The sequence below is a fragment of the Musca autumnalis genome, unplaced genomic scaffold (assembly GCF_047663935.1).
Source record: "Musca autumnalis isolate F117 unplaced genomic scaffold, ASM4766393v1 scaffold_1, whole genome shotgun sequence".
Taxonomy (NCBI): Eukaryota; Metazoa; Arthropoda; class Insecta; order Diptera; family Muscidae; genus Musca; species Musca autumnalis.
Window position 1 is genome coordinate 194,566,831 of NW_027411644.1, and position 14,406 is coordinate 194,581,236.

Consider the following 14,406-nt stretch of genomic DNA (forward strand, 5'->3'; position numbering starts at 1 on the left):
TTTCCATTAAAAATGGTACATGCGCATCCTTTTGTTTTAGACTCAAAAGAAATACCCCTAACTGCAAGTAAGGAAATTTGTTAGTCATATGTGTGTGTGTGACGAACAAGTATATAAATCTTATATCAAACGCTTGCGCACATAATTGTAACACCTACAGAGCTACACCAATGTATTTGTATACAACACCCTATATATAAAGTGTATGTGTATATACACAGGACATCAAAAGAGATATGGGTGTGTGTGTTCATGTGCGAATTCCTGCATCACTACACTGTCTAGAAATCTTTCATTATTTACCCTAAGCCTAAATGCAGCTACTACAACCTACTACCACTTACACACAGAAGTCATGTGGTGGCTGCTGAGACCAAATGATGCCGCCGCCATCAGCCTGCCAGCACTACCACCACCATCATCATCGTCATCATTACCATCTCCACACACTTTTAGCCATATTTGTTTTTCTGCTGACTAATCACGGGGTAGCATAGGCGTGGTTCCATTGCAAATGATTGATTACTGCCTTTTTTGTTTCTTTTATACATTTCTTTTTCATTTGGTTTCGTTTTAATTCCTTATATGCTCTATTCCGCCCGATAGCCTCTTTTATCCGGCCGCCTTTTTGTTGTATTTAAAAACACTTCTGTTGAGATTATAAGTTGTCTCGATTACAATATTTTGAAGCTATTAAGACAATATAGTATCATAATTTATTCTAGGAAATCGTAATTCAGCAATAGCTGAAGAAAATCATAATTCTATTACCGAATTATGATATTCTTCAGATATTCCTGAACGTTATTTTAACCGAAAGTTTATATAACTTTCCGAGAGTAATGGGCGTGTTCTACGCCATATAAAAGGTCTCTGCACAGTAGGTACTACCAAAATTTACAATGAGCGATGCTGCAGATATCATCCGAAACGTTAAATCATACAAAGCCTTGGTCCTACAAGGAATCTCAATGTTAATGCTTCAGCAACTGGATGAATCCGGAGTCGCCTTTATTTATCGGCAGCCACCCATGTTGTACCAGAAGCCTGGGAGTTTTTCAGGGTTGTCTTGCTACTGAAGCCAGCAAGGATGTTAGCATATACGAATTGTACAGGCTGATTTCCCTCCTGACGCCAGTAGCGAAGATTCTAGAGGCACTACTCCTCCCCATAGGGAAAAGTTGTTTCGCAGTTGCCAAACATTAGCGTGGATTGCGGAATATGCACAGAACCACAATAGAATTACACGACATAATCATTCATATCAGTCGAGGACTGAATCAGAACAGGCCTTGCAACCGAACAGAACATGGTGGCTATTGACCTATCAAAGGCCTTCGATACCATCAATCATGACAAGCTGTTCGTTGAACGCCAATCGTTTATTGAATTCCGAACTAAGAAATCTAGTCCACCATTGTTATAAGTCTCTATCTTTCGGAAATTCTACACCCTCAAGATGGCATAGAAATCGTAATATATGAGGCGTCGGGTCCTGCGGTTGATGACATATGTGATGACATACATATGTATATGGTAGGTTAAATATGTACATGGCTGACTAAGTACAGTTCTTCAATCAGAGGAAAATGTCCGCCTATAAATCCACCGCCACACTGTTTACCACCTGGACGAGACCTGAAATGAGGCTTCACCCGAATATATTGATTCCGACCATTTGCTAACCCAATATATTGGGTTTAACGTTCGATAACCAGCCTTATTCTAAATCAATGATGAACACGAAGAGATAATTTGTATGGTGAATCGTACGAAAACGTAAAGGGGAGTACTCTTCTTGTTCATCTATGTTCTAAATGTAACCTTCCCGTGAGTTTTGCCTCCCTGCCGTTTCAACGTAAATGAGAGAATCAAGTGGAATTTACGTTTAGAATAAGACCGAATATATTTTAGTCGTTCGTGCAAATCGCATCTATTTGCGACAAGATCAGAAGTAAAAAAAGGTCCTCAATTCGTTGAACGGTGCTGGCAAAGGAACCTTGTTCACATCTTACAAAGCAATTGGAAGATACGGAAGATGTAGACAACTCAATGTGTCGGGCCCGAATTAATAGCACGCTACACAACGAACATCTAAGCCACCTCTCCTGTCTTCTGATTCTTTGTGGACGCAGCCAGTCCACGTTGCCAGATCAGTGAAAAGATATACGAATGAACATATTTTCGTTGCTACAATAACAACAACAATAATAATAATCTTTTTTTTTGCCTTATTAAGGCGAAGGTCATTTTTTAGAGTGATATTTTAATTAATTCTCTTTCGAGTTGAGCTGTTATGACCGAAGTCCCACACATTCAACCATTATGCTACGTTTCACGGTTGGTTAGACCGATCATCAGGCATATTATAATGTTATTTTAGTGGGTGGACGAAGGCTATGCTTCGAAACTAGCATTTATACCACAAATCATTCGAAAATTGTATATTCGAATTATTTATTTATTTGTTTTAATGTTAGTTATTTAATTCCAAACCTTTCCTATAGTCCGACTTGGCTGGTAACCCTATTTTGCAATGCTTTATTACAAATACTAAAACAGCTTTTTTCCACCTTTATTTGTATTTGTCCTTCTGTATAAGAAGATTTTGATCATCAATATTTGTCATCGGAATCTTTGACAAGTTGATTGTGGCTTAGAACGCTAAGACGCAGGTTGTCGGAGTCCCAGGTTCGAATCCCAGTCTGGCTCATGCTTAAATCATTTTTTGTTTTGCCTTATTAAGGCTAAGGTCATTTTTAGAGTGATATTTTGATTAATTCTCTTTCGAGTTGAGCTGTTATGACCTAAGAGGTACATTAAAAAAATAGGAATCCACAGCTCAACATGAAAGAGAATTATTTTTTTGCAAAAAAAATTCATTTCTACCTATACCTGTATTCTAATGAGCAAATTAAAAAATTTTTCGATTTTGTAAAATCTAAAAGTGGTCATAACCCATTAAAGCTCAAAAGTTTTGCGGGGGGTGTACCTAAATGAATGGACCGACATAGTCCATTTTAGAAGTGTGTCTTATTTTGGGAGTCATTCCTCTCGATAGGTATCGCGGCAACCACTAATTTGAACATTTGGACGATAATATCAGGAAACATGGACTAGCTCACGAACAATATAATGTCTCTGTTAATAAGGCCACTAGAAGTACCTTCAGTAAAAATTTACAAAAGATCCTCGAACATTCCCTCAACAACATTTCAACAAAAAATGTTGAACATTTGTTTGGGTGGTACCCCAAGGATAGCCGATATGGCCAACTTTTAAACATAAACTAAGTTTGCACAAAATATTTCGAAAGTCAAAGTTTGGTCCAAATCGGGTGCTCTGTTTTTCGAACTTGATCTATTTTTATTGGTATTGGTCGGTTACAGCCTTCGAGTGTTATCGTGCGCATTATTGAAGCGAAAAGTTTTGAACTTTTGTGAGGGAGGTACCCAAGGGCGTGGACCGATATGTGTCCCATCTTCGACATGTACCTGATCTATTTATATCTGGTAGGATGTGTAAAGTATGGACCAAATCGGTTACTCGCTTCAAGAGTTGTCGTGCGCACAATTTTTTCCGAAAATTTTTGAACTTTTATGGCGAAGGTACCAGAAGGAGTGGACCGATACGGCTTATCTTCGAACTTAAACCAAGTTTGGAAAAAATATTACGAAGGCCAAATTTTGGACCTAATGGGCAGATCCGTTCGAGAGTTATCTTGCGCTCCCACCACTACACATGCCTTAGGGCATTTTTGCACTTTTCAGGCTATATCTGATTTCAGACTCCAATTACGTTTGGACGAAATCCATTTCAGACAATTTGGAGTCGATTTACCCATGTCCGCAAGTCTGGTGGTGCGCACGATAACACTCCAAGAATCAACCTATTTCGTAAATTTTGTCCAAACTTAGTATAAGTTCGAAGATGGACCATATCGGTCTATCCCTTCCGTTAATTACCCCCACAAAATTTTCGCTAAGGTTATTGGCACGATGGTTCCAGGAGGGACTAACCGAATTTTTCCAATGTAGGGATGTGGAAATATTACTTCCATGTATATTAAGTTCGAAATGGACTATATCGGCCCTCTTCTTTGGGAAAAGCATTGTTTAACAGCTCTTCTCGAACCGTTCTGAATTTGTTTAAAACATGTTCGCCTTGCCCCTTTTAAGACGGTGCAATTTTTTTTTTTTGGGCAAGTTCGTACTTCTACTGACGACGTCAACTAAACTGACTAGTGCCTAAGATAACCCTCGAAAAGGGAAACTGGTTTGGTCTTAATTTTGTACATCGTATTATTTCTTAGAGACTTGAATTACGCCCGAATATGGGCTGCATCGGAACACTCCTCGGGTGCCTGCCACATTTGGAAAGAGTGCCGTTTAAGGACTCGTCTCGGATTGTTTAAATTTTTTTCATTTTTCTTCCTTTGTGGCCCTTGTTACGACGGTATAATTTATTGAGGGTCAAAGTCCATTCTTCTTGGGAAATTGGCCCAATATTTCAAAGTATTGAGTAAGAAAATATTACTTACATTTAACAGAAATGTGTTTCCCTCCAAAAATAACGTTAATTCATGTCAGCTAAATATATTTTTTCACTTGATTTTCTACATTTTCATTAAATTTTTCTTTGGCAATTGAAAAGAATTTCTGTGACATTTTAAATAAATGAAAGGTACCACCATTTGTTGCCACAACCCATACAAGACACTGTGGGTCCATAGAAGTAGTAAGTAATGCATCCAATAATCTCAAGACTTAAATATGAAGTCGAAGAAAATAGTTTTCCATTTGATTTTTATTTTATTTTTTCTAAAAAATAAGAATGAAAAGAATAAAAAAGAAATGCCATTTCACCAGGCATTTCGGTCAGCCATCCAGAGCCAACCATTTCATTCATTACAATATTCATACAATACATACATATGTATGCATGTACATACATACAAATGTATTGCTTTTCATTTTCCCATTTGTGGCAGATGACGCTTTGGATAAATGCTGAAGAAGAGAAGTGCCAGCAGCAGTGCTGGAGTAGTGATGAAACATTTTAATTAAGGCATTTGTGCTGAGTCTTTTGACAGGCCGGCCTGGCCAACCAACCAACCCGGTAATAGTTTGGCATTCAGCAGCTAGCTGCGAAGTCATTATTGTCACAAAACACAGCTACCAACTGTCATTGTGACAGTTTTGTACAAAAAGGAAAAAATTTTGTAATGTCATGCTAAAGCTGTCAGCTATTTAATTTTTTGTTTTATTCTCTTGCTCCGAACTTCTTAATTTTTCTCTCTCGTTTTTTTTTTGTTCTTTCAATTGTTAATTAAAAGTAGACATGTTTTTACAATTCAATTAAAAACAATTTGAATTTTTTTCAAAAACTGTTTTATTATTTTCAAAAGTCAAATACCCACAGAGTAGAATAAATCCATCGTACCTGTTTTCAAATATTTCCGAAAAAGTCATTTCAGTTTTGTCCACAATTTTGTGGCTCATCCCACTAATGGCTGTGATTATCTTTGGTTAGTATCTCTCCACAAAAGAGTGATCCGATCGATTTGTTTGCCGTTTAAGGATTAAACGATTTAATCCTTTACTTGTTTTTCCCCCGCTACATTCGAAGCAGCAGGTACCTGTTTTTCTGTAGTATTTGTAGATATTTTGTTGGAGATTTATTTCGAAATCTCCCGTGATAATCTGATATTTTGGTTTGACATCCTACTTTTTTCTGTTGTTCCTCTCTTTTGTCCGGCATTTAAAATTACACAAAAAATATGTTAACTGTTTATCTTTAAAGTTGTTGACTTGTCAAAGGATTAACATATCACTTGTTTTCTTTCACATCTCCGCAGACCACATCATAATGTCGAAGATCTGTATTTTTCGGAACAATAGTTCTGTGAAATGCATTTTGCTTTCAGTCAGTCAGATAGCCAGTCGGAGTAGTTTTTTTTCGGTTGGGAGGGGCGTTGCTCTGTAGCAGCGTTAATAATGCATCATTAACGCTATAATTTGACTTTTGGCGTGATTAAGCAAAAAATCGCAAAAATTCCGCACACTTTTTGTGCACATGACGCTGCGTTTGATGAGTTTTTGGGATTTTTTGGCAACACCAAATGATGAGCACTTGTGGTTTTTACAGGGTAAAAGGGATCTGAGGTTTTTTCCAATGGATTGTCGTTTTACGAATGCTCGACAAACTAACAGTTTAATAGTGGGGACAAACATGATAAAAGGTCTGTCATGTGGTCTGTCTTTCGGAAAGGGTCTATAGAAGCACTCTATCTTTCAAAAAGGGTCTATAGAAGCACCATTTCTTACAGAAAGGGTCTATACAGGCACCGTTTCTTTCAGAAAGGGTCTGTAGCAGCAACTTTACTTTTAGGAAGGGTGTATAGTGTCTATAGATGCACCCTTTCTTTCAGAAGGGGTCTATAGAGCACCCTTATTTTCTGAGAGGGTTTATAGCAGCACCCTTACTTTCAGAAAGGGTCTAAAGAAGAACCCTTGCTTTCCGAACGGGTCTATAGCAGCACGCTTATAGTGTTGCATAGTGTCTATAGATGCACCCTTTCTCTCGGAAAGGGTATTTAGATTCTCCCCTTCTTTCAGAAAGGGTCTATAGAAGCACCATATTTTTCGGGAAGCCTTTCTTTCAGAAAGCCTTTCATTCAAAAAGGATCTATAGAAGGACTCCTTCTTATAGAAAGGGTCTATAGAAGCACCTTTTCTTTCAGAAAGGGTCTAAAGAAGCACCCTTTCTTTTAGAAAGGATCTATAGCAGCACCATTGCTTTCATAAAGAGTGTATAGTGTCTATAGATGCACCCTTTCTTTCAGAATGGGTCTATAGAGCACCCTTATTTTCTGAGAGGGTCTATAGCAGCACCCTTACTTTCAGAAAGGGTCTAAAGAAGAACCCTTTCTTTCAAAAATGGTCTATAGCAGCACCCTTACTTTCAGAAAGTGTCCATAGATTCATCCTTTCTCTCAGAAATGGTCTATAGGTGCACCCTTTCTCTCGGAAAGGGTCTATAGATTCACCCTTTCTTTCAGAAAGGGTCTTTAAGAGCACCTTTTCTTTCAAAAAGTGTCTATAGAGGCACCCTTTCTTTCAGACAGCCTTCCTTTCAGAGAGGGTCTTTAAGAGCACATTTTCTTTCAGAAAGGGTCTGAAGAAGCACACTTTCTTTTAAAATAGGTCTATAGAAGCACCCTTTCTTACAAAAAGGGCCGACTTGAGAACATTCTTTTTTTCTTCTCATCTTGTCGTAAATAGCTGTGGCACGCGCTGACGACTTAAACAAGCTAGAGCACCGTTTCTTTCAGAAAGAGTCTATAGAGGCACTATTTCTTTCAGGAAGCCTTTCCTTCAGAAAGCCTTTCTTTCAGAACGGATCTATAGAAGGACTCTTTCTTTCAGAAAGGATCAATAGAAGGACTCTTTCTTTCGGAAAGGATCTATAGAAGGACTCTTTCTTTCAGAAAGGATCTATAGAAGGACTCTTTATTATAGAAAGGGTCTATAGAAGCACCTTTTCTTTCAGAAAGGGTCTATAGAAGCACCTTTTCCTTCAGAAGGGGTCTATGGCAGCACCCATACTTCATGAGAGGTTATATAGAACCACCCTTACTTTCAGAAATGGTCTTTAAGAGCACCTTTTCTTTCAAAAAGGGTCTATAGAGGCGCTCTTTCTTTCAGACAGCCCTCCTTTCAGAAAGGGTCTTTAAGAGCACCTTTTCTTTCAGAAAGGGTCTAAAGAAGCACACTTTCTTTAAAATAGGTTAATAGAAGCACCCTTTCTTAAAAAAAGGGCCGACTTGAGAACCTTCTTTTTTCTTCTCATCTTGTCGTAAATAGCTGTGGCTCAGAAAGAGTCTATAGAGGCACTATTTCTTTTAGGAAGCCTTTCTTTCAGAAAGCCTTTCTTTCAGAACGGATCTATAGAAGGACTCTTTCTTTCAGAAATGATCTATAGAAGGACTCTTTCTTTCAGAAAGGGTCTACAGAAGCACCTTTTCTTTCAAAAAGGTTCTAAAAAAGAACCCTTTGTTTCAGAAAGGGTCTAAAAAAGAACCCTTTCTTTCAAAATGGAAAGCTCACCCCAGCCGTGTAATAAGTGAGGCCTTCTCTATATCCTTGAACAACTTGGTATGGTTGACGGTGTCGAAGGCCTTGGATAGATCAAAAGCTACCATAAGTGTTCGATATGGCCTGTAGTGCTATTTTGGTGCTGTGCATTCTCCGATGTTCGGCAACTGGGAATCTGCTTCTCATCATGGGGTGGAGCAGTGCCTCTAGAATCTTTGCTGACATCATGAGATTGAACTGCTGACATACTTTCCTGGCTCCAGTAGCGGGACTAACCTGCCTACTTTCCAGCCATCAGGTACAATATGGCTGGCGAACGATAGATTGAGAACACTTGTTAAATACTCAAACCCGATTTCATCCAGTTGGCTAAGCATTACCATGAGATTCCGTGCGGGTCCAACGCTTTGGGTGATTTAGCATTCCCGATGACATCTGTGACATCACTCATCGCAAACTGTGGTGGTACCTCCTCTGCTCCCAATCACTATCGGGGGGCACTATGGTACCTCCTCTTCTGCCAATCACTATCGGGGGGCTCTATAACCTGCCGGTTAAAATAACACGCGCACCTCTTCGGGTCTGTCACTGTCACATCCGTTCTATCATCCTTCTTTCCCGGATTCGAGGATGATTTCCAATGTTGCATTGTTTCGCGTAGTCTTCTTTGTCCGCTTATGTTCGCCTCCTAGCCTATTGACTTCAAGAGTAAGTTCCCTAACTCTTGGGTCCTCAAGATTCGTACGGCGAAGCTCATTACTCTCATTTAGACTGATTTCGGGTATTCGACCAGCAGGTATCGCTACATACCTACAGCAGCTGCAGCTATTATGATGTGCAGAAAAATTTTCTCAGCTTCCCGAATTTCTGAGGGAATGTGCATCTCTCTGAAACGGAGATTGGTAAATTGTGTATACACTTGCACACTTACATTTTCCATGCTTCAGAAAAATACGGCGGTCTGAGGTTATGAATTTAGGGTTCTGTTAACGGATACTCTGATCGGAAGATGGTCTGAACCAAGGGTAATAAGGGGTTGCTAGGACACGTCATGTTTCGTATTCTGATGACGACGACGACATGGCCCGAAGCATGTTCTCGCAGCATGCAGCAACACAGTCCCTGTCATAGTCCCTCATCCAACTGAAGTTGCTGAATTCTGGTTTCAATAGATTTTTTGGTGGAGGGTATAACAAGTTCGGCCTGGCTGAAATGACCTCCGTTTTAATGTGTTGATATTATTAAAGTGTATTTACGCTCCTTAGACTAAAAGCTGAGGTATAAAAATATAGAAAACTCAGATCGGACGGTGTAGAATTACCTTTTTTCAGTAATTTAAACTAAATTGCGTACGGTTAAAATATATACGACATATATGTCCTAACATAGGTTCGATCTATGTACGTATTTCTATTTTTCGTCCCTCTTTCATAATCTGTCGATTTTTGCTTTATTTATTTTTTATAAACTTTTCTAAAACTAATCGAAGATCCACCAGAACTCTGAAGAAAGATTATATACATAAAATCAAATAATATTTAAAAAAATACCTACTGTCTTTATTCGTTTGAGCTGCAGTGTATGTGTCGCATTCTAAATGATTCATCTTTGATTAATCGAAACGTTGAATAGTACATATTTTCCATATTGGTGTATTATAATTCGTAATCTATGTCATAGACCTGATATGTTTATTTCTTAGCTGATGTTATAGAGCATGTTAATCAAAACAAGTTAACACATTTCAAACAAATCGAACGCGTTACAACAAGACCGAAAAAAACATCAACAAAATTCAACCAACAGGGTTTTTTATCTATAACAAAATAAAAGAAACAAACAAAAATTACAAAAAAAATAAAATATAGACTTTTTCTTATCTATAACTTTTTTAGCACTTGCTAACCGCCTGCTGCCTGCCTGCTTGACTTTATAGTCCGCACGACGACTTATCAGTTTGCTGAAGTAAATGAATATATAATAGGCACGGCGACACTTGGGTTCTCTTCGAGAAAAACGAAGAAGAAATTCTAAACTGATGGTTTTTTTGCTAAGAGAGCAAGATAAAGTTGTGTTTTATGGATGAATGGGGACCCCATGAGGGACACAGTCGGAAATGGGAGATTCCGAATTTGTAGTGCTAGTCTCTTAGAAACGTTTATCAGTTAAAGACGTGCTGTAATTTTAATGTTTTTATTTTCGGAACGGAATCAATGAAAACTGAAACCAAAAGTGACAAAAACAAATTTGCACAATTTCTTTCTGAATTCAAAATCTCGAAAAAAAAGAAATAAATAAACAAAAAGCTAAGAAAAATAATTGTAACCAAATACATAACCTTGCACAATAAAAAAAATCTAATAAAAATTTTAATACAAAATTGTGAAATTATTTGTTTTTATTACTATTATTCGCCAAGCTACAACATGCGACATTATATCTCTAAAGTAGGTTTTTTTTATCAAAGATAAAATTTAAATCTTCGTCTCTCCCACCAGTGAAATTGCAATTCTCTTATTTTGTCAACAACTCTCTCCTAGCTTCTTCACTCGTTTTTTAATTAAAAATAATTTTGTTATTAATTTTGTCTCTTCTTTTCTCTTTGTTTTTTTTTTTTTCTTCTTATTTCATTTTCTATTCATATTTTTTCCAAATTGAAATTATGTGCGTGTGTGTGTTAAATTTTAACAAAAATTATAATTTGATAATTAAAAAAAAAATTGAAAAACAAAAATAACGAAAACATTTGGCAATTTTTACGCGTTATTTTTATTCGTGTCATCGTATCACCTCCGCCATCATCTACATAGGAAAGTGAAATTGTCGAAGTTCTTTGGAAACAAGATGTCGATTTGGGCTATAGCCTTACGCCAGCCCAAATGGCTGAGATTTCTGGCAGTGCAACGACAGCAGCCACCACCAATGAAGACGACATTGAAAAGTTGAAGGCCCTCGAGGCTTTAAAACTTGATAATGTAAGTTATATTCTGTTCTTTGTACGACGATATTTGTTGTTTTATCATCAAATGTGTAATCCTCATCATCATCAACAAAACAAAATCGGTCTATACAAACAAAAATAAACAAAATGTTGCCATTTGTATTATTTTCATCTCAATAATTTTGGGCATATTTTATAAGTTATTTGCATTATTTTATTATGTTATGCACAATTTAAAAAATTCCCATTGTAATCTTAACGTTCATTGTGATTTTTGTAAATACTGTATAGATATATTCTGAATCCGCGCATGTAGCTTTATAGATTTTAGGGGATTTTAAAGAGAATATAAAATAAACACAACATCACACTTACTAAATTATGAAAACGAGGGCAGTTCGGAAACTTCTTAGCCTAGCACAAAAAGCGCGGTATAAACAGAAAAAAGTTAAGTGTTTTGGAAACTTCCATCTCTGTTATGAACACATGTTAAATTTTGTTTCGATCTGGCAACTCCTACATATAGAAACAGGTGTTCAAAAAAGACACATCCGCAATTTTTTACAATGGAAAACTTAGAAATGCGTGCTGTCATTAAATATTTACATAAAAAAGGTTTATCAGGATAAAAAATTCATAATGATTTGGTGAATGTGTTAGGTGAAAGTGCTCATTCATATGCAACAGTAAAAAATTGGGTTGCTGAATTTAAACGTGGTCGTACAAGCATTGAAGATGAACCACGTAGTGGACGTCCAAAAACAGCAACAACAACAGAAATTGTAGCCAAAGTGCATGATATGGTATTAAATGATCGACGAATAAAAGTGCGTGAAATTGCTAATATCATGGACATCTCAAATGATCGAGTCCATTTAATTTTGGATGAAGAACTACAGATGAAAAAGCTTTCTGCAATATGGGTGCCGCATTTGTTAACAGTCGATCAAAAACGCATAAGAATGAACATTTCTCAAGCTTGTTTGGATCGTTTTGAGCGAAATAAAATGGATTTTAAGCGTCGTTTCATAACTGTTGATGAGACATGGATCCACCACTATACTCCAGAGACAAAAGAACAATCCAAACAATGGACTGAAGCTGGAGGAAGTGCCCCAATGAAGGCAAAAAAAAATTCAATCGGCTGGTAAGGTTATGGCAACGGTTTTTTGGGACTTCAAAGGTATTTTATTGATTGACTATCTGCAAAAAGGTAAAATAATAAATTCAGAGTACTATTGCAACCTTTTGGATCAATTAAATGTACAAATTCTAGAAAAACGTCCTGGCTTACAACAAAAAAAAAATAAATTTTCATCAAGACAACGCACCAGCGCACAAGAGTGTTTTAACAATGGCCAAAATCTACGAATTAAGATGCAATTGCAGTTGTAAACCACTATTTTGCAGACCTTGAGGAAAACTATTTTAATCAAGGGATAGAAATACTAGAAAAGCGTTGGACTAAGTGTATTGAAGTTTCAGGAGATTATATTGAAAAATAAAAATATTTTTGAAAAACTAAGTATTCTCTTTCTAGCACGTTCTTAAAAATTTGGAGATAAAATTCTCGAAGGTTATGTTTAAGGATGCGCAGCCATCTAATAATAAAGTGGCTGCTTCACTTGGAGGCCATAGGTTCATTGTGGATAGGTTTGAAGATGACCATAAGAATATTCCATGTTTATTGGACGAAGAAGTTTCCTAGGTTAATGCTATGGGATCTATATCTGATAATATGGCAAGACTGTCTATCTCGTATCTACCCAGTACTCGTTGTCTTCTTGTGTTCAACAAGGGACTGCTGCAAAATAGATGTTCGATCGTCTCCACATCTTCTGTATCTTTACATAATCTTAAGTAATCGATGCCAATGTCTTCCCATGTTAACGTTAGAGATCTAACCCTCTATTCAGCAATGCCATTTGTATTGTTTTCATCTCAAAACTCTTTGAACGAAATTGAGCCAACAAACGAAATGAACGACTCGGTTCCTTTTTGTGAACGGAATGAAAAAGATCGATCCGCTCAATGAATGAGATTGCCCAACACTATCCAGCTAACAATTTTTTCAGATTTTTTCGGAATTCGGAATTTCAAAAAAAAAAAAAAACTTTAAAAGAACATTCGAAAATGGACAGAAAATAGGATGAATCTCGGATACTGATATTTGAATGGAAATTCGGAAAATTATCGAACGTTGATCCGATATTCGGGAAATTATTGGACGAACATGTTCTGATGATTTATACGAAATTCGGAACATTTTCGGATGTTTGATGCGAACTTCTCAATAATTATTTTCTTTATTTGTTGAGCTTTATAAATTGGATTTTAAAGTATTCATTATAAAACACAGCCTTTCCTAATAAGGTTTCCATATGCCATCACGCTGTTGTTCTTTATTTGGCGTATCTAAAAAGAATTAACAATATTAATTATTATAAAAAAACTTTTTACAAAATGAGTATGCAAACTTCCCATTTTCATTTCTTTTAAAACATACAATAATTTTTTCCGCTACGTCTTACTCACTTTACTGCTGCGAAATAACTAAAAAACAAGCTACAGCATTACCTTGCCATTGATTGTAAACAATCAACTCTCAACCGAAGTTCGGGAATTTTGCTCGCGAGAAAAAGACAAAAATCAAAATTTCTATTCAGATTATGTGCAGAGTACTCGGAAATTAATCGAAAAAAACGAATTAAAATTTCCCTTCAGAGTATGTGCAGAGTACTCGGAAATTAATCGGAAGAAAAACGAATCAAAATTTACCTTCACAGAATGTGTAGAGCACTCTGAAAATAATCGGAAAATAATCTGATATCAGAGCCATCGGCAAAAATTTTTGACTTGGAAAAGACTTCACTTCTGTCACGCGATAATTTAGGGATGAGAATTGCCCCGGTAATAAGTCCCAGAGAAGGGAAGTCGTTAGTGTTGAGCAATCTCGTGCATTGAGCGGATCGATCTTTTTCATTCCGTTCACCAAAAGGAACCAACCTAATAAACTGTAAGAGCTATATATTAACAAGAGGGCTAAATAAACGAGATAATCTAAACAAACGAATGAAGTGGATATGCTTCCGTTGGTCCATTTCACGTAATCATTCCTATAAACTAGTTTCTTAATGAACGATGCACAGGAAGTTTGCCTATGTAGCAGTATAGATATATGTACATATATAGTCACGGGTTCCAAGAGACACGTTTCAAGTAATTTTTAACCAACTTTGTTGCATACCATATAGCAAACAGCTTTGCTTGAAAGACACTGTAGATATCGTTAGAGTTATGTGAATGTTTGAATAATAGATTTTCGCAATACCTTCCTCCAACTCGGATCCATCTGTGTATATTGCCAGA

The 14,406-nt window shown here is 36.8% G+C and overlaps 1 protein-coding gene across 18 annotated transcripts in view; it reads left to right on the forward strand.

The window, feature by feature from the left end:
- The window catches only part of cnc (NFE2 like bZIP transcription factor cap-n-collar), a 258,184-nt gene that overhangs the window by 120,131 nt on the left and 123,647 nt on the right, over positions 1–14,406 (forward strand). For 13 of the 18 annotated variants that reach the window (XM_073959460.1, XM_073959457.1, XM_073959458.1 and 10 more), the window contains one exon: positions 10,907–11,071. The exons of 4 other annotated variants lie outside the window; for them this stretch is intronic. In XM_073959460.1, coding sequence (XP_073815561.1) covers positions 10,907–11,071 — 165 coding nt within the window. Of the gene's footprint in view, positions 1–10,237; positions 10,544–10,906; positions 11,072–14,406 lie in introns of those variants that run through there. One more of the 18 variants, XM_073959462.1, reaches the window with a different exon arrangement.